This window comes from Vicia villosa, linkage group LG2, assembly GCF_029867415.1.
Source record: "Vicia villosa cultivar HV-30 ecotype Madison, WI linkage group LG2, Vvil1.0, whole genome shotgun sequence".
Classification (NCBI taxonomy): Eukaryota; Viridiplantae; Streptophyta; class Magnoliopsida; order Fabales; family Fabaceae; genus Vicia; species Vicia villosa.
The window spans coordinates 198,508,131-198,526,615 of NC_081181.1; the positions used below are offsets into that span (position 1 = coordinate 198,508,131).

Consider the following 18,485-nt stretch of genomic DNA (forward strand, 5'->3'; position numbering starts at 1 on the left):
AGAAGACTGTTTGGATAAACATGGCCTGTGGCTTCTATTTATATCGATGATAACAACATCAAACATTTGAATCAATGCTATGGAAGGGCTAGCAGGAGGAAACTTAAGGAGAAATTGGTTAAAGGTTGTGTTTTTAATGGGGTTAGATTTTATAAGTCTAAGGTATGGGACATTAAGCATCATGAGTTTGAATCTGTTGTTGTTGACAAAGGGAATGTCATATAATATGCATAAGCAGTAAATGTTTGTAACAAATTCAAGTCAAATGTAATATTTTTCAACTACTAAATTATGAAATTATGTATAATTCAACAGACAAATCTTCATGTTCAGCTATTAAGGAAAAAACAGAATGAAATTGTATTCATAACCTTACATCATCCTATAGATTCTAAAGCAATATTACCCATCAATTTAGCCAATGGAACAGGACACTTTGTGACAATATCAAACCTAGAAGAATTTGAGGCATTTCCAAAGAGTGATAAGCTTAACAAAGCAAAATCCTTTAAACTCAACCTTGAAGACATAAACCCTTGCCAATAATAAGGTTTCAAGTCAAAGAATGCATCAAAAAAGCTTCTAGTCCCATTCAAATCAAGCTTCAACAAAGTCTCCATTCCAAAACAATAACATTCCCTCACAAATCTTCTCTCAATAGGCCACATACTATTCCAAACATTAGCATAAAGATGTTTCCCTCTTATCATTCTGTTGGAACCAAGACACTCATTAATCGAAAAAGCTACAATAGGTGCAAGTGCCATTGTTCTAGCTATCATGTAACCGGTTGAAGGATGAACTACGCCGGAATTTCCACCAAATGCAATCACATTTTGAGGTATTATTGGTAAAGGTCCTCCCATTGGAATCAAACACTTTTCATCTTCCAATACTCTTTTCACATTGATCCCCAAATGTCTTAACCTTGCAACCATTCTTCTCTTCACATCCATGTACGACAAAACCGGACGACTTACAAGTGAAGTTTCTTCGAGAAAAATCAAATTTGAACTAAATGGCATAGCATACATAAAAGTAGGAACTTTAGAATTGCCCTCTCTCAAATAAGGTTCATTCCCCAAATGGGAATCTCTCCAATCCATCAAAACCATTTTATCCAAATCAAAAGGGTGAAAATCAACTTCAACCAAAACACCATGAGCAATTTGACAACCATAGTTTCTCTTTCTCAACTTATGATCATCGCGATCTATAAACCTACTACCGAAACCACTAGCATCAACAACTAAACTCGCTTTCAACTCTTTCCCATTATCACAAACAACAATAGACTCAAACTCATGATGCCTAATCTCCCATACTTTTGACTTATAAAATCTAACCCCATTAGAAACACAACCTTTAACCAATTTCTCCTTAAGTTTACTTCTACTAACTCTTCCATAGCAACGATCCAAATACTTAGTATTATTATCATCAATATATACAGAAGCCATAGGCCATGTTTTATCCAAACAATCTTCTAGTCCAAGACCTTCAAACTCATCCAACCACACACCATAGTTATTAGGCCAAGCAGATAGAGGGTTAGGATCAACACAACAAACCTTGATTCCATAGAAAGAAACTTGCTCCGCAAGGCGAATGCCCGCCGGGCCAGCACCGATAATGATCACGTCGAATTGATTACGATCGGAAGAGTGATGCCACGGAAGGTCGAAGTCTAAGTCTTCGGGTTGATACTCGGGTTTTAAGTCAAGAAAATTTCCAAACTTTCTAGTGCTATGGATCTTTGTATTATTTTTTCTTGAAGATGGAAGTGATATTGTTTTATGGGTTTTAGAGAGAGGGGATATTGAAGGTGTGAGTTGGTGAGTTTTGGTTGGAAGTGGTGGAGAAATTAACATAAGACTAGTTCCCATGTTTTGCGGAATGGTGTTTTTGTGTGATTGAAGGAGAAAATTTGTGTGGAAAAGAGGAATATAAATTTGATGTTTTGTTTTTGGTAATAACAATGAAAAGTAGAGAGTTTGGTAATGGAGAAAATATGCACGAAGACAAAGAGGAATCAAAACTGAAAGCATAAAAATGATGCTTTCCATTTTTTAGTCAGTTTTGGCGCAAGTTTTAAAATTGGTTGCAGATACGACGAACATGAATGCTGTAATTATAGGCTCTATGTATATATCTTAAGGATTTAATGGAAATATGTAAAGCAGTTTTACACTGTCAGTGAATCGTAGCCGTTAAATATTTATTGAATTTTGACTTTTATTTTAATTATTTATTAAATAATATATGTGAATGGTTGTGATGCACTGACTGTGTAAAGAATTTTACACCGACAGTGTATATCCATTAAACCCATATCTTAATATCTAATCTATCTATCAATTTTATATTAAATATTAGATTTGAGTTGTTTGCGGTTTTCACTAAATAATTAATTACATGGAATAAAATGATGAGATTAATATTATTTTTTATTATGTCATTTTAGGAAATAAATAAATTATAAGTTGTTCCGAACAACCCGAATCTCAATAACGCTTAATGATGAAAAAATTCAACCAGCAATCCAAAGTCATTAGATGTTAAAGGAACAGTACATACACGATCATTAGACATGTATTTGATTCACATAAAAGATTGTCTTTCATCATTAGTTGTCATCCAATAGTTTTCCGCATACCACTCTGTAAAATAAAGAGATATTTAATCGTTCCTCATATAAGTGATCACAGAGAATACTTGAGGAATGTTGAAATTATAATTTACTCTCATACTAATTTTCACTCGGTGGGTGACTTAGGCATTAGAGTGTTAATCTTATAAGTGAAACTTTTTTCTGTCCACCAGAAGCTTACTTACACGCCGCAAGTGCACTCATATATTGAAGTAATAAAATAAGAGTATAGTTTCTCTTAGACTAGTTTTTTAGTATCGAATTCTGATAATTTTTTATTTAGCTAAGATGATCGATGATTTGATTTTAGAATGATAATGTTCTTTTAAATATAGAAATATTAAGAGCAAGACTTAAAATCATCTATTGATTAAGTTCCAATTTATTATGAAAAAACAAATTTAAGTAGTAGAAACATCGAAAATAATGGATAACGCTCACTTTTTTTTTTCTCTATTCTATTAAATATTGTATCCACTTTCATCAGCGTAGAATATTTTTTCATAACCAATTTTAACTACATCTATGAAAATAAGACTTGCTCAAACGAATTTCAGACACTTTCATTGCCTTAACTCGGTTGTCTGGTATTTCTCATTTGAATACAAAGTCACACCTTTCAGCATATGAATGGTATTTATTTTGCCTTTACTTTCGTAAAGACTTATGCAGAAAAGTTGAAAAAATGTTTGGGCTATCAAAGCAACCTTGCAACGGTCGGAATCGGTGTCGGGCCTAAAAGTAAATTTTCATAGGAGCTCTCTAATTGGCATTAATATTCCCCTAAAATGGTTGGAGGAGGCGGCGTCGGTTAATACTTGTAAGGTGGAAGGTACCTCGTTCAAATATTTAGGGATGTATGTTGACTGGAATCATCATAGGGAGAGAGCTTGGAAACCGGTACTTGATATAGTGAGAGGCAGGTTGACATCTTGGAACAATAATTGGTGGTCGTATCATCTTCTTAAAGTCAATCATGGTCGCGCTATCAGTCTACTACCTCTCTTTCTTCAAAGTTCTGACAAGTATTATCTTAAAACTGTAATCTTTGTTTAAAAAAAATTGTCTGGTGGGGGAGCGGAGAGTAGAAAAGTGAATTGGATCCAGTGGGGCAAGATTTGTCAGAAAAAGGAAGAGGGAGGGTTGGGAATTAAAAACTTAAAAGCATTTAACTTAGCTTTGTAAGGAAAAGGGAAGCGGAGGCTTCTTAATGAGAAGAAGAGGTTGTGGGTTAAAATTTTAGATGTAAGTACGGGACAATTGGGTATGGAGGAGGCAAGGTTGAGAAATTTAGCTCGTTGTGATGGAGAGACTTGTAATCTGTAGACAAAGAGGAGAGAAACTTCAGGAAAAATTGGTTTGAAACTAACTTAGCCAGATATGTAAGTGACGGAAAGGAATCTCTAGTTTGGGAGGACCCTTGGTTGGAAGGAAGAAGCTTAAAGAATTTATATCCGGATTTGTAGAAGATAGCTCGAGATAAGAAAATTTCAGTGAGAGACAGGGTTCAGAGTGAGAGCGGGGGCTTAGCTTGGAATGATAATTGGGAGGGTAATTTAGAGAAGGCAAACGAAATGAGAGTCGTGGAAATTATAGACTGGATCCAAAGAATTTCTATGAAGGACAATGTTAATGTATATGGTTAAAGAAGCCAACTCCTTGATTATTGAGGGGATTGTAACCCCTGTAGGAGAATCTAGGGAGCAGCGATTTGGAATAAATTAGTCCCCTTGAAAGTATAGGTTCTTGTGTGGAGAGCTTGGCAAAACAAATTCCCTACTAGAGATAACTTAGTTAGTAGAGGCATCTTGGTTGATTCTCAAAATTCATGTCTTTATGATTGCGGTAGAGAGGAAAGTGTCGCACACATTTTCTTTAAATGTCTGATAATCTGGTCTGCATGGAGCGAGGTCCTAAGATGGCTAGGTTTCCTTTATGTGTCTCCCAATTCTGTAGTGCAGAGTTTTAAACTTTGTTTGTAGGTATAAACAAAGGAGATAGAGTTCTAAAGGATAGATTTTTCGTCATATGGTTCGCGTGTATCTGGACTATTTGGAATAGGAGAAACGAGAGGATTTTCGAAACTTCATAGCGATGTAGAATAATCAGTATTGAAGACATTAAGGCAATCTCCTAGAGATGGTTAAAGGCTAAGAGATAAAAATATACTCCAAATCAGTGGATTTCGAACCCAAAGGAGTGCTCAGGATAGAGCTATTATTAGCGATTGGCATACTCGTAGAGGCAGTTAGTTGCCAGAGGAGAAGTGCGAGTTTTAGTACTACAATATCATTATGGTATTAGAGGAGTTCTTTGAACAGAAGTCAGGATGGGTTTATCTTTGATTTTGCCTTTTCAGAATGTATACTAGTTGTGATTTATGCCATGGCTTGTTGTAATTTTTGGTCTGAGCAGAATTATTATAGCAGTTTTGCTAGTTTGGCTGTTGCGGCATGGCGGATACAGTCTTGGCTCAGGGATGGGGCTCCGTGGCAAGTTCAGTTTTTGCAGAGCATTGGTTTGTTCCTCTCTTCACAGTAGTTGTGTTCTCTTTGTTGATTCATCTTAATTGTGCAGTATGCAGCCAGCGCGAGTGGTTGGCTGGGAGTCTTACTGTGAAGTAGTGTGGTATAAAACTATGTAATAGGCAAGGGTACCGGTGTTATTTGTGCTAAAATTTGTAATGGTGTGTATGGGTGTTGGCTGCTGTATTTGACATATTCCTGTTAGCAATAAATTCATATTTTGGCCTTTACAAAAAAGAATTTTGTTTTACAAGAGCTTCAAAAAGACAAAATAGATACAAGATTTGATGATGCATTGACAAAATAGATAACAGATTTGATGATGCATTGTTAGAAGATGATACCATATTCGCAATGTATTGTTGAGATCATTTCACAGAGAGTGGTAAGGCAGTGGAGTGGAGGCTAAGAAAGTTAAGTAGATGGGAAAATACAGGTCTAACACTACATCCTGATATGCTTACAGAACTCATTGGCTACAAACACTTAGCATACAAAAGTGAGAAAGGTTGAAGGTTTAAGAGCAAGGAAAGTATATTTATAACAGACGTATCGAGATAGGAAAGAAGGGAGGAAAGGGTCAGGAACCATTCCAAAAATTAACAGCTCAACAACGTGATCAAATCACTTGCCACCAACAAAACCATTCCAAAGAAACCAAAGACATCCATAGACAATAAGGGTCTTGATTTTATTACATCTGTTTTTTAACAGATTGCTGTTATCTATCCCAAAACAACCATAATCAGATTTCTGTTGCAGTAGATGTAACAAATCTAGAACATCTATTAAAGTAATCGATATAGAAAAATTTTGAGCCTGAATTTTAACTCAAATTAACATCCATTGTATTTGTAAGGCACGTTGACAAACGCTACAAACGCTACAAAGTCCATGTTATATATCAAAACTTCAAAATAGTGGATACGGTAATTAATAAATTAAATAGATTGATTCATAACATAAAAAAAAAAAAAAAGTAGAATGCATCAACTCATAAACAAACAGAGAAGCATGGTGGACTAGAAATAAAAGGATTTCATTAACTCATGACTTCGGAATTACATTGCTTTTACATTAGAGAAAGAGAGATGTGCGCCTAACTAAGATTAAGAGATATCCACACAGAACAGAACTCGAATCTATAGATCTATTTAAGCTTTCTTGTGAGTTTTCCTGGCCTTTGATGGAGATTTAGATAAAATGCACTCAATTAAAAAAACATAGTAAACACACAAAATATATAAATTAAATTGCTTATAAAACTTTAAAAGCACTAATTTAAAATTAACAAAACAAACGATAGTCTCAGACATCCAAGGAAGGATAAAGCAGCATTAGCTCTCAAGCCTGGCGAAGGCGAAAGCTCTTAGTCGGCCACTGCGAATGTTTTGAGAAACAAGCCTTAGATTTATCATCATTGAACAATCAAAATTAAAACAACACTCTACAAAATGCAAACAAAATTTCACAAATGAATCAACAAAATATCAGTCATCTCACACATCCAACACATTAACTCTTCTTCCCAAAAGAAATCAGAAACAAATTAGACAATGAACAACCATTTAAATTAATTAAACCGTACAAAATTGAAAATTCTGTTAATTGGAGAGTCATCAGATAGGAGCGAAAGACTAAAAGATTTGTTTAATCATGAATTGATCAGTTGAACTATGCTATTGATCATCACATGAATCTCCATCAACTATGTTATTTAACTTCAAAGTGAAAGCAAAAAAATTAAACAAAAAGATAAAACTATGAATCCTCAGAAGGAAGGCAGTATGGTATAATAATCATTAATATTCATACCCTAACACATTATCCATCTATCTCATCATTGGAAAAAGAATAACAGAGAACAAAATTGAAACAAATGGGAGAAAATTAAACTAAAACTAGATCTAAGCATAATTAAGAGAATAAAAAGAGGCCTCATAGAAAAGATTAGATTTTCCACATGAATGTATTCAGACATATGCTTGTCTATTAATTAGTTTAATCATCGGCCAATTGAAAATAAAAGAATTAGAAATTTCAAGAAATTGAAAAACGAAAAAAAAGTAAAACAAAATAGGATTGAGGAAAGAAGAGACTCAGAATATGGGTGGTGATATAACAGGATGGTCGGCAAGGCCGATTTGGCCATTACGACGAACGAGACCTAATCACAATTCGTCATCGTCAACTTCAAACTCGATCGAGATTGAAATATGAAATCAATTTGATTGAACGAAAACAACAGATAACAGAGAGTATGAGAATCGTTGCGGCTATGGGGAAACCTAATCAAATAGAGAGTATGATTGATTTGAGGGTAAAGAGGTGTTTATAAATAGTAGGGAGTGAGAGCTAGGGTTTTGGGTGTGAAACGGTAAACACATGTAACTGAATTCTAGAATGTCCGGAGGGTGCGCCTTTGCTTAACCTGCGCCGCTCAATACACTCGGAATTTTGACCCATAGGCCACGTTTGGAAAAAATATTCTCCAATTACCATCCTATCAAAATATATTTTTCAATATGTCATTTGAGTAATTTTTTTAATAAAATAATAATCTCTTCAACTCAAGGAGATAGAATCTTCTCCATTTTTTCTCTCTATTACTATAGTTTTAAATATATATGTAAGACATAAAAAATTAATGTACACATTATGTGTCACGTCATTACATTAATATTTTTAAAACTTTAATAATGCACAAAATAGAGAAGGAAGAAAATGGAGAAGATCTTGTCTCCTCTTCAAGAGGCCGCCATTCAACACGGAGTTCTTCTATTTTTTTATTTTTTTTATGTTATTTTTAATTATTTTAAAAATAAATTTTAAATATAATTAATCATAATTAATTAATAAATAATGCATTTAAAAATAATAAAATAAATTAAAATTTTAATTTTAATCAACTAAGAAAAAAATGAAAATATATTAATTTAATAATTTTTTATTACCCAAATAAAAAGTCGATTTTGAAAAGTAAAAGTCAGTCATGGTCATAAGCTTAATGAAAAGGTGCAAGAATATCGAAAAGTAAAAATTGGTTTGTGTCGTTGAGGCGAGTGAAAAGTTTACTAAAAAGGTTCGGTTCATATCAAAATTGCAAATAAAAATACCCTGATAAATAGGCTCTGACTGATCAAAATACAATCGTGCGCAATGTCGAGAAAAAAATGAACATACCAAAATTACCTATGCACGCCGTAGTTCAGCCCTATTATATTTTTGGTAAATACCTTAAATTTGAGCTACACTGCCGCAGGCGAAAAGAGACTATTAGACATCAACGAATTGGAAGAGATCAGGCTGGGTAAAATGCCAAGATCTACAAAGAGAGAACAAAGAAATGGCATGATAAGTGCGTCTCTAGAAAAGAGTTCAACGAAGGAGATGTGGTACTGTTATTCAATTTCAGACTCAAATTATTTCCAGGAAAACTTCGTTCAAGGTGGTCTGGCCCATTCGAAGTCAGTAAGGTATTTCCAAGTGGCGCCATCGAAATTAAAGGAAAGTCGAGTGATCCTTTCATTGTAAACGGGCAGCGACTAAAGCATTATCATATTATTGAAAATAGGGACTATTCCGATAGTCTTAAACTCGTAGAGTTTACCGCCGAATCGCAAAACTAATCGTTGATTCGTCGAGTTTACGACATTAAACAAAGCGCTTTCGTGGGAGACAATCCACCTTTTAACTTAGTTTTATTTTCAAAATCCATACTTTATAATTGTTTTTAAAATACTAACATATTATCATTGCTTTTAAAATACTAACTTAAAATTTTACTTTGATTTTATAACTTCCAGACTACTAACTTCTTTTCTGACATTAGAGATGGAGTTTACTGACAGCATGGTAGTTACTTTTGGGAGTGAAGCTCAGCAGAGACGTTATGAGACTTTGACACAGCGTGAGATGGGATTCACTACTTTCGCACATGATGCGACTTTGACTGTTCTAGGTATCAGGGAGAGTGTGCACTTTATGCTTCATCAGATTGGTTGGGGAGATATCCTTACCAGTCGTGCCCCAACTTTTCGTAACCTGACTTTAGAGTTTATGAGTTTCCTTCGTTATGAGCCTGGCCTTGGATTAGGATTCAACAGAGGAATAGTTTCTTTCAGGCTGTTTGGTTTCACCTACCGCTTCACCACCCGTGAGTTGGCCGAGTTACTAGGATTTTCTAAAAGCATGGACGCTTTAATGGAAATTGATGATGATTACTTCCTCGATAACATAGTTGATTACTTTTGGGGTAATATCTCTGGGCGACATCAGAATGATCTCCGAGTTTCTTCAGAAATTCATAACCCCGCCATTAGGTATTTCCATATGATACTATTGATGCGTCCGCAAGTGCACGGATATATCGAAGTAATATAAAAGATTGTCGAACCACAGAGACCAATGTCAACCTACTGTAATCTATTGTCGCTTTGTAAAGCTAAGGCTAATGAACGATTTGATTAAGGGGAACCTAAGAACTAAAACTGAAATAAAACTAAGATTAAGATAAATATAGGAGAAGAGAGATCGGAATGTGATTCTGCGTACTTCGGGAACTCTGTAATTAGTTGGCTTATAAAAATGTTAAAAACATATTTAGTAGAAAATATTAGCTTAAAGACTAAACCTCACACTCTGGTGGTTTTCAATAAAGTCACGCTCTTCAACCGTAGGATATTGTTCTCGCTCGCCCACTTAAATCAAGGAACGCGGTTTGAAAACTAAATAAGTTCTAATTAATCCTAAAGCGCTCTCGCTGTGTTTAGGATTAATACCTAGTTTTTACTATCTGGTTCGACCCCCACGCTCTCGCAGTGCCGGTTCGAACCTTAATAGATTTCTCACTCTCGTGAGGAAATCGTGGTAGGTAACCTCTCACTCTCGTGACAAGGTTACCTAAATTAATATTAAAAACATAAACCAAAATATAAATTAATAATAATAATTTAAACCAATAAAATAATTATCGAGTCCCGTCGGAGACGACGGTCCTCACATACCGGACGCAAAACAATTTAGTTGGACATAGGATTAAGCGTAAACAAATTAAACGTGTAGATTGAAATTAAGAGCAACATGGAAATTGAATTAACAATGATAAATGAAAATAATAATAAAGCAATAAAATGAAACCTGTAAATAATGAAATAAACAGTACTGGAATTAACTACTGAAATAATCTTCGCGTAATGAAAGGAAACAGAAACTAAATTTAATAGTGTGGTAGTTCCTCGATGTGAGAAACTACCACTTTTACATGGTAGAAAATCTGCCTAAAAACTAAACAAAGAAAAATGGACGAAGAAGAGAAAAACGGCGTTAGGTTAAGATTCGTCACCCTATCAATAATTCTTGAAGGGTATTTATAGAGTTGGAGCAGAGTGGAGTTTGTTTTCGTCTCTTGCTGTTCTTTCGGTGTAGAAAATGGCGGAGGCTGAAAACTGCGTCTCTTCTGGGCCTGGGTGTGTGACTAACGTCACACACTAATATTCAAGGGGGTGTCGAACGGCGTAAGTGGGTAGGTGCCGACCGGCAGGTGCCTCAGAGTGCCCCCACGCCACGTGCATCCACTTCCTGTGCGTTGGGCTTGCGTGTGTTTGGGCCTGGTTATTCTTGTTATTTGCACCTCCTTATTTAAATGTTCTTTTAAGCAATTCTTCTCCATTTTAAGTCCTTTTTCCGACTATTTATTTTGCGAGCTCCGATTAAACAAATTCCTGAAAAACAAATAGAAATACCGGCATAATACAAAATAAAATAACAAAATTAAATGAAAATAAAGATATAATTTATGTAAATCGAATCAAATATACGATACATTTACGTGTTATCAACACCCCCACACTTAAACCATTGCTTGTCCTCAAGCAATCAACCAACACGGTAAGAGAAAATGATTAAGCATGGTTTTTGAAACAAAGGCACGACACGACTCTTAGTCATATTCGGCTGCTAGGCTAACGTTAGATTGATAGGTATGAGTGTCGACACCAAGGATACCGTAATGACACAATGTTCAAAAACTCCCTCCTTATACAAACCAATTCGAATCATGCCATTATAACTTAACCTATATCTCTCGTTTTTCTTTCACTCTTTTCATTCAAGCGCAATCACATTAAGCCCGTTATCCGTACACGCACATATTAGAGTAACCGGTTAGTGATTATGATCCTTATTAACACGGGGCTCTGGCACATTTTTGTGGTACCCACTTCTTTTACCAATTGTAGGCTGCGGGGGATCGAACCGTAATTCGCCCTACCAAGTTCAACACCAGATACTTTTGAACCAACCGACAATAGGCTTCTTTATTGTAATCCGCGAGATACACGTCCTTTGGGTTAAATGACCGGGTGAGGGTCACCTAGCTTAGTCGATGTAATCTTTTAATTTTCACTGAAAAATTTTCAGGATCATTCACTTATATTCATCGGCTCTCTACGTAGTTTGTGCTTAAGATGGTGCTGACTGCTAATATAAACTACTTAAGAGCTACTTTGAAAACTTGAGCCTAAGGTCTCGGCATAATGGGTACTCAAATTGATATTACATAATAAGGGGTTTAGGGTGTCAGGACGGTATCGATGTTGTTGAAACATCCTTAAGTCTTTCTAACAAAGCCTAAAGTGTGACGATCCATATACTTTCAGAGTGTGCATGCTGTGCGTCAAAAAAGAAAATATTTGTTGGTGGTTAAAATTTTAAAATTTCGGGGAAATTAAATAGCAACTAAAAATCACGTATAAAGACTCGACAACACAACTAGAAGACAGTAAATAAAGCAATAAATGAAAGCGGTAAAGTTCCACCCCCACACTTAAATCAAACATTGTCCTCAATGTTTTGAACAAAGGTGGAAAAGGAAAAATAGAACCTGTGTGAATGTTAGATCTTCTGTGTGCCAAATCCTCTCTGATTTTGCTTTTGTTGTTAATATCGGTGACACCACCAGCAGTGACATTCGCAGGAATGTCCGTGGGCACCTTGCTCATTTCCATGATTGTGATCTAGAGATTCTTCGCCTAGAGGTAGCAAAGATGTGACAAACGATCCAACTCTTTATTTTTTGCAAATTCACACATTAAAAGAAAAACATTAAATTAAAAACTCGTGGGTTGCCTCCCACGCAGCGCTTTGTTTAATGTCTATAGCTCGACGGCTTAAGAGTGCAAGCATTCAAGGTGGTTCTCTCGAGAATAACTCCTCGGTTGAACTTTTAGTAATCGTCGGTTTCCATGGCCACTTATCGAGCCATCTCACATATCCCTCACCTTTTCTTTTCTTTCTTCTGTGGGGTGGTTCATTCTTTTGATCTTGTGGTGGTGTTTCTGGATCTATCCTAAGTATCAGCTTTTCAAGTTTGAGCTTAGTGATTTCAGCCATCACCTAAAATGCTAACCTTCCCCTCTTAATAGTGATAACATCCCTAGTTTCAGGGTCCTCGAACTTTCTCTTTTTATGCAAGACTTCAAACAAGGATGCATTGGTGTGGGTATTTTCCATTACCTTCACATAGTTTATTGTAGCTTCCATAAAACTTTGCAGAAAAGGAATCGGTGGGGTATAGGGAGGAGGAACAACGATATGTGCTTCCTTCTCTACTTCTTCTACATCCTCCCTTTCAGTTGGTGTTGGTGGATTTTTCTCAATCTCCATCCTTTTCTCACTAGAACTCTCCTTAACCACACTATCACTCTCCTTAATCTCGTAATTACTTTCCTCATAATCACTCTCCTCAGGAATTTCAATTTGTGTTTCACTAATGGTTGTTTCCATATACTCCTCAAGTAAGTGTCCTAGTGGCTTTTGTTCAAGTTGGGAGATTTGAGTCTCTATTGCCATGTTGTGAGTCGCGAGGGACTCAACCATAGTGGTCAGTTGCCTAAGGGTTTCGTTGTTTTGAAGACTTTGTTTGATAAACTCTTGGTTTTGGACGGTTTGTGTCTCTACAAAGTGCTCCAACATCGATTCTAACCTAGAGTGAGTTAGCGCCTCATCGGAATCCTCCATTGATGCTTTGAAGTTGAAATTATGGGATTCTTGTGGTTCTTCAAAGTGGATTAGCATCGCATTTTGTGTTTCCACAAAGCACTCCGTCATCGTAGATTCTAGCCTAGCAAGAGTTTGCGTTTCAATAAAATTCTCCATTAATATTTCAAGGTCGGATTTATGGGATTCAGGTGACTCCTCGAAATGTTGGTTGTGGTGATCGTAGAGGAAATTCGGTTGAGGATAAGTTAGTGTTGAATTGAAATCCTCAATAGATGATTCGAGGTTTAAATTATGGGATTCTTGAGACTCCTTGAAATGTTGGGGTTGGTGGTTGAAGAGGTAGCTTGGGTGAGAATCAGGTAGTGACGCGTTGAAATTCTCCAATAATATTTCGAGGCCGAATTTATGGGGTTCTTGTGATTCCTCGAGATATTGGGAATGGGAATCATAAGGGAAATTTGGGTGCGGTTCCTCGAGATATTGTGAATGGGAGTTGTAGAAAAAATTTGGGTGAGTTAGCACTAGTTTTTCATATTGGGAACCTATTGCAATTGATTGTCTTTTTCCAACTTCAGAATTAGTTTTAGATTTAGGTATAAATTTTACTACTGCTATTTGATTTTTGTTCCGGATCGAGATTTGGTACTATCAGATTGATACTTTCAGTCCCACAATTTAATTCAGGTTTTTATTTTCAGCATTAATTATTGTTTATTATTTATGCTATATTATCAAATCATGTCTGGAATAATATTTGTATGTTATATCTGCTGTGATTTGTTTATTAAAAATATGTCTGGCTAAATATAATATACCTGTATGTAAGTCATGTAACCGAGGGAAGATAGTAACATTATCAACCAATCTCTAAATAAATATTTCTTCTGGTTTCAATTCTTTAATATTATCTATTAGCCGTTTTGTAACGAGAGTTAAAAACGATAGAAGTCAAAATCAATAAGAACGAGTTTGAGTTTTTAACTATACAATAAATATTGTACATTAACCTTAATTACACCGAGAACGCTTTAAGGTTAATTAGTTTTCATTTGTTCTCAAAAATTATTTTGGACTTTTAATTGATACCGCGAGAGCGCTCACTTAGTTTCAATAATAAGATCGGAATCAACAAACACGAGAGTGTGAGAGGAAGGTTTTTAAATGAATGATTTCTACGGAAAGATATTTTAAAATTACAATTTGCGTTGGTAGGTTACTAAATTTCCAACGTCCGACCGGACCATTACATACCGGTGTATCTCTTTATTATTCAAATTAATTCTAATTTCTCTATTTCCCCATCTAATCCTAATCAATCAGATCTTAACTTTAAATTTACATAGTAACAATTAGATACCGTAGTTCGACTCTTAGGCTATGTTTGGATTAATGGAACATAACGGAGCATAATATGACAGAGCGGAGTGGAGCAGAGCGGAATGGAATATAGATCACATTCCATTGTTTGATTAATTTTTTAAAAATCTTTCATTCCATCCCATACACCCCAAATTGGATGGAACAAAAAATAGAGAATTGGATGAAATAGGATGGAATTGATTCCATCATGTTCCATTCCATTCCATTGATTATTTGCAAAACCAAACAATAGAACCATTTCATTTCATTCCATCGTATAACACCAATCCAAACATACTATTAGATAAAAAAAATGAAAAATAGAAGACCATCATCTTGGTAATTATTCGGTTGAGAAACGAAAAGAAATCCATGTTATAATATATCTTAACATTAAAAATAGTGGATACAGTAATTAATTAAATGTTTTTTAAAAAATCAAATTAATTAATTAATTAATTAAACCAGATTGTTTTATATGAAAGTAGAGTGCAACAATTCATAAACAAAAGGATTTCATTAACTCATGAAATAGAGAGATTGGAAATACATTGCTAGCTTGTTATACATTAGAGAAAGAGAGAGAGATGCGCCTAAACTAAGATTAAGTGATATCAACACAGAAAGAAACTCAAAGTCTATTAATCTATTTAAGCTTTCTTGGGAGTTTTCTTGGCCTTTGATGGAGATTTAGGTTCCTTTGAAACATTTTCAGTCCTCTTAGGCAAAAGAACAGGGTTGATGTTAGGAAGAACACCACCATGAGCAATGGTAACACCAGCAAGTAATTTACCAAGTTCTTCATCATTCCTCACAGCTAACAACAGATGCCTTGGATTAATACTCTTCCTCTTGTTGTCACGTGCTGCATTTCCAGCCAACTCAAGAACCTTCACAAACAGTAAATTTCAAAAAATTAGGATCTCAAATTTAAAATCCTAATTACAAGCAATTAAAGATGATAAAAAGAGAGGGACATTGTAACTTACCTCAGCAGCAAGATATTCAAGAACAGCGGCCAAGTAAACAGGAGCACCAGTACCAACACGCTGAGCATATCTTCCTTTCTTCAAGAAACGACCGATCCTTCCGACGGGAAATTGAAGTCCGGCTCTAACAGATCTGGTCACCGACTTCTTCCTTGGTCCTCCTCCTTTCCTTCCACCTGCTCCTTTCTTCACCTTTGTGCTTGCGTCCATTTTCTGATTCTAAATTAATCGCTGTGTTCTAAGAAATTGAGGGTATTGAGAGAGTTGAAGACAATGGGATATAATTGCTGTAGGCGCTGGCCTGGTTTTATACTTTTGCGGTCATTTTGAAGATCTTGCTTTGAAAACAAATCCACCGTTGGATTACAACTTATCTATGGCTCGATGTGAAATACCTGGCTATCCGTGTCTTTTAAAACTCACCAATGGGAAGCCAGTAAGGTGCTCCGTACTTTTCTTTTCTTTTTCGAATTTCGCTTCATATAATTTTGTTTTATTTCCCCCCTAAACTAATAAAAATTCTTGGCAAATTCTTTCTATTCAAAGCTTCAAACTCACGGTATCTCTACCATTTCATTTAGATTGGCATTAATATTCATTTTTTTAACAAATTCTATTTCTATATTTTAGATTTATTTATGGATAGTATTACAAAAAATTTTTACACTGTTAACCAATCACAATCATGTATCCAACTAAAACATAATTTTAATTTTAAAAAATTAATATGACATGATAAGTATAAGGATTATGATTGGTTGTATGTGTAAAGTTAGTTTACACTGTCAGTACACTACCTTTAAACTCATAAGTATTATTTTTTTAATAACAAAATTTACTTCCAACAATACAAATTATATATACATGAAAACTCCAATAACAAATTATATATATATATATATATATATATATATATATATATATATATATATATATATATATATATATATATATATATTATCTTTCTAAATGATCCACAAGGAGTGACATGAAAGATTTTGTTTTATGATGAAATTAGAATGGGTGTTGATTTGTTATGTTAGATTCTGAAATTGACGGTGTTGCTCTTCGAGGGGCGAGTGTTCAGTTCTCACTTTTGATACACCACATGGGTTACACTCCACCCTTCACAAACATTACTAACGGTGGTACATCCGTTCAACAGACCATACAGATTTTGATAGTCACTGAAGTGCATCCTGCTATATTTTCAGCACACCAAGGGCCATCGAGCATCTTTATCTTGTATTCCACACAATGGGTCCCCAAGATACACATCCAGGGGTGATAGTCAAGAGTGATGAATCTGAAGGAAAATATCAAGTCTTGGAAAAGAGGTTGAGAGTTGTTATAGATGAGTGCTTAGTCCCAAACATGGCCATCCCTCCAAAATTCAAAGTCGTCGACTTTGAAAAATATTAAAACTCGGTTGTCCAAAAGCCACTTTGGCAATGTATTGTAGGAAAATGGCATCGCACTGTCACAATGATAAGCTAATGATTCATTATTTACAAGATAGCCTAAATGGGGCATCTCTTTAATGGTACGTGAATCTTAAAAGGAGTCATATTCAACCATTGAGGGACTTGGCAGAGGCCTTCAGGAAATAATACAAATTCAACTTGAGCATGGCTCCAGACAGGAGACAATTCCAAAACATCGCTGAGAAAGATAAATAATCTTTCAAGGAATATGCTCAATGTTGGAGAGAGTTAGCTGCTCAAGTGGAGTCACCCCTGGCTAAACGGGAGCTGGTCGGTTTTGTTTATTGATACCTTGTCATCTCTATTCTATGAGAAAATGATTGGTATCGTATCATCTGGATTCTCCGGTTTGGTGACCATAGGAGAAAGAATTAAGCATAGGCTGAAGAGCGGGTAGATTCCTCTTGGTGCTACTAGGGCATCAAGCGGCGTGAAGATGTTCTTTGGGAATTTCCAAAAGAAGAAAGAAGGAGAAACTAATGTTATTATGGTCGAAGGTGGAAAAATATATTACGATGCGGCAACAACGCCTGCTCACCAACCTCAGTCAGCGCTTGCCAATCCTTAATATCAAAACTAGAACCAAAATCAAAATAAGTGGAACAGGGCTCGCTTCGACCCAATTCCTATTATGTATGATCAACTCTACTCACAATTAAGACATTGCCCGGCACCATACCCGGCACGATACAACCCAAATGTTACATGTGAGTACCATGAATGGGCAGTAAGACATTGCTTGGAAACTTGTATGGCGCTGAAAGCTAAGGTGCGAGATTTGATCAACAAGAAGATTATTACTTTCAAAGAGAATGGCCAGAATGTCAAAAGCAGTCTTTTTCCAGGACACGGTGGCCCGACCATCACCGCTACTAATGAAAAATTAAACCATCACTACGATTAATAACGCCTTTTATGACGAAACTTACACCTCGAACAGTGAAAAAACAAGGGTATGGGTCGGGGGAGCGTCATGTTTTATTTATTTATTTTAATAAAAAACTTTAGCCCTCGTATATTTAGTAAAACCGAGGTAAGTTAACAATAAGGGATCCCAGTTTAACACCCAGTTGCTGCATTTTATGTTTTTTTCAATTGTTTAATAGGTACTTCTCACTTTGTCCCTTTCTAATGAAGTTTTTATTTTTGTTTATTTGTTCTAGTTGAGAGGTTTTGCATTAACAATTTCATAATACTAATTTTAAAATCTTATAGAAAAGTCGGCGTGGTGTATCTTTTAAATGAATTCCCACAAATATGGCGTTATGATTTTTTTTATATTTCATATGTTTACAATTGGTCTTTGTGTAAAAATGACGCGACACTTATTTTGCATGAAATATTTCAGAGTACTATCTAGTTTCTAACTTTTCATTTACCTATCAACACTTAAACCTATCAACACTTAAACTTCAGTTTGCAAAAAAACCCTAGGCGATTTTCAAGCTGATATTCATCAAAACTCTTCCCAAAGATA

At 35.3% G+C, this 18,485-nt stretch overlaps 2 protein-coding genes and 4 non-coding genes across 6 annotated transcripts; all 6 read right to left on the reverse strand.

Annotated features, from left to right (window-relative positions):
* Window positions 1–235: 235 nt before the first annotated feature.
* LOC131647882 (capsanthin/capsorubin synthase, chromoplastic-like) lies at window positions 236–1,987 on the reverse strand. The gene has a single exon (XM_058917698.1). The coding sequence runs from the start codon at window positions 1,884–1,886 to the stop codon at window positions 378–380; it is 1,509 nt and encodes a 502-aa protein (XP_058773681.1). The 5' UTR covers window positions 1,887–1,987; the 3' UTR covers window positions 236–377.
* Window positions 1,988–6,479: 4,492 nt separating this feature from the next.
* Window positions 6,480–6,601, reverse strand: LOC131654231 (small nucleolar RNA SNORD14). Its single transcript, XR_009299277.1, has one exon. It is a non-coding gene; the product is annotated as a small nucleolar RNA SNORD14 (small nucleolar RNA).
* Window positions 6,602–6,786: 185 nt separating this feature from the next.
* On the reverse strand, window positions 6,787–6,877 carry LOC131654455 (small nucleolar RNA snR60/Z15/Z230/Z193/J17). Its single transcript, XR_009299492.1, has one exon. It is a non-coding gene; the product is annotated as a small nucleolar RNA snR60/Z15/Z230/Z193/J17 (small nucleolar RNA).
* A 65-nt stretch (window positions 6,878–6,942) lies between these two features.
* LOC131654476 (small nucleolar RNA U83) lies at window positions 6,943–7,024 on the reverse strand. The gene has a single exon (XR_009299507.1). It is a non-coding gene; the product is annotated as a small nucleolar RNA U83 (small nucleolar RNA).
* A 246-nt stretch (window positions 7,025–7,270) lies between these two features.
* On the reverse strand, window positions 7,271–7,365 carry LOC131654457 (small nucleolar RNA Z43). Its single transcript, XR_009299494.1, has one exon. It is a non-coding gene; the product is annotated as a small nucleolar RNA Z43 (small nucleolar RNA).
* Window positions 7,366–15,033: 7,668 nt separating this feature from the next.
* LOC131647884 (histone H2A.2-like) lies at window positions 15,034–15,799 on the reverse strand. The gene is made up of 2 exons (XM_058917700.1): window positions 15,525–15,799; window positions 15,034–15,425 (listed from the first exon to the last, which is right to left on the reverse strand). Exons 1-2 carry the CDS (start codon window positions 15,732–15,734, stop codon window positions 15,186–15,188), a joined length of 450 nt encoding a protein of 149 aa, XP_058773683.1. The 5' UTR covers window positions 15,735–15,799; the 3' UTR covers window positions 15,034–15,185.
* Between the last annotated feature and the right edge of the window lie 2,686 nt (window positions 15,800–18,485).

Coding starts and splice junctions, on each gene's coding strand:
- LOC131647882 (XM_058917698.1), bottom strand. CDS start 1,886: ATGGGAACTAGTCTTATGTTAATTTCTCCACCACTTCCAACCAAAACT.
- LOC131647884 (XM_058917700.1), bottom strand. CDS start 15,734: ATGGACGCAAGCACAAAGGTGAAGAAAGGAGCAGGTGGAAGGAAAGGA. Junction 15,426..15,524: donor TTGAATATCTTGCTGCTGAG/GTAAGTTACAAT, acceptor CTGTTTGTGAAG/GTTCTTGAGTTGGCTGGAAA.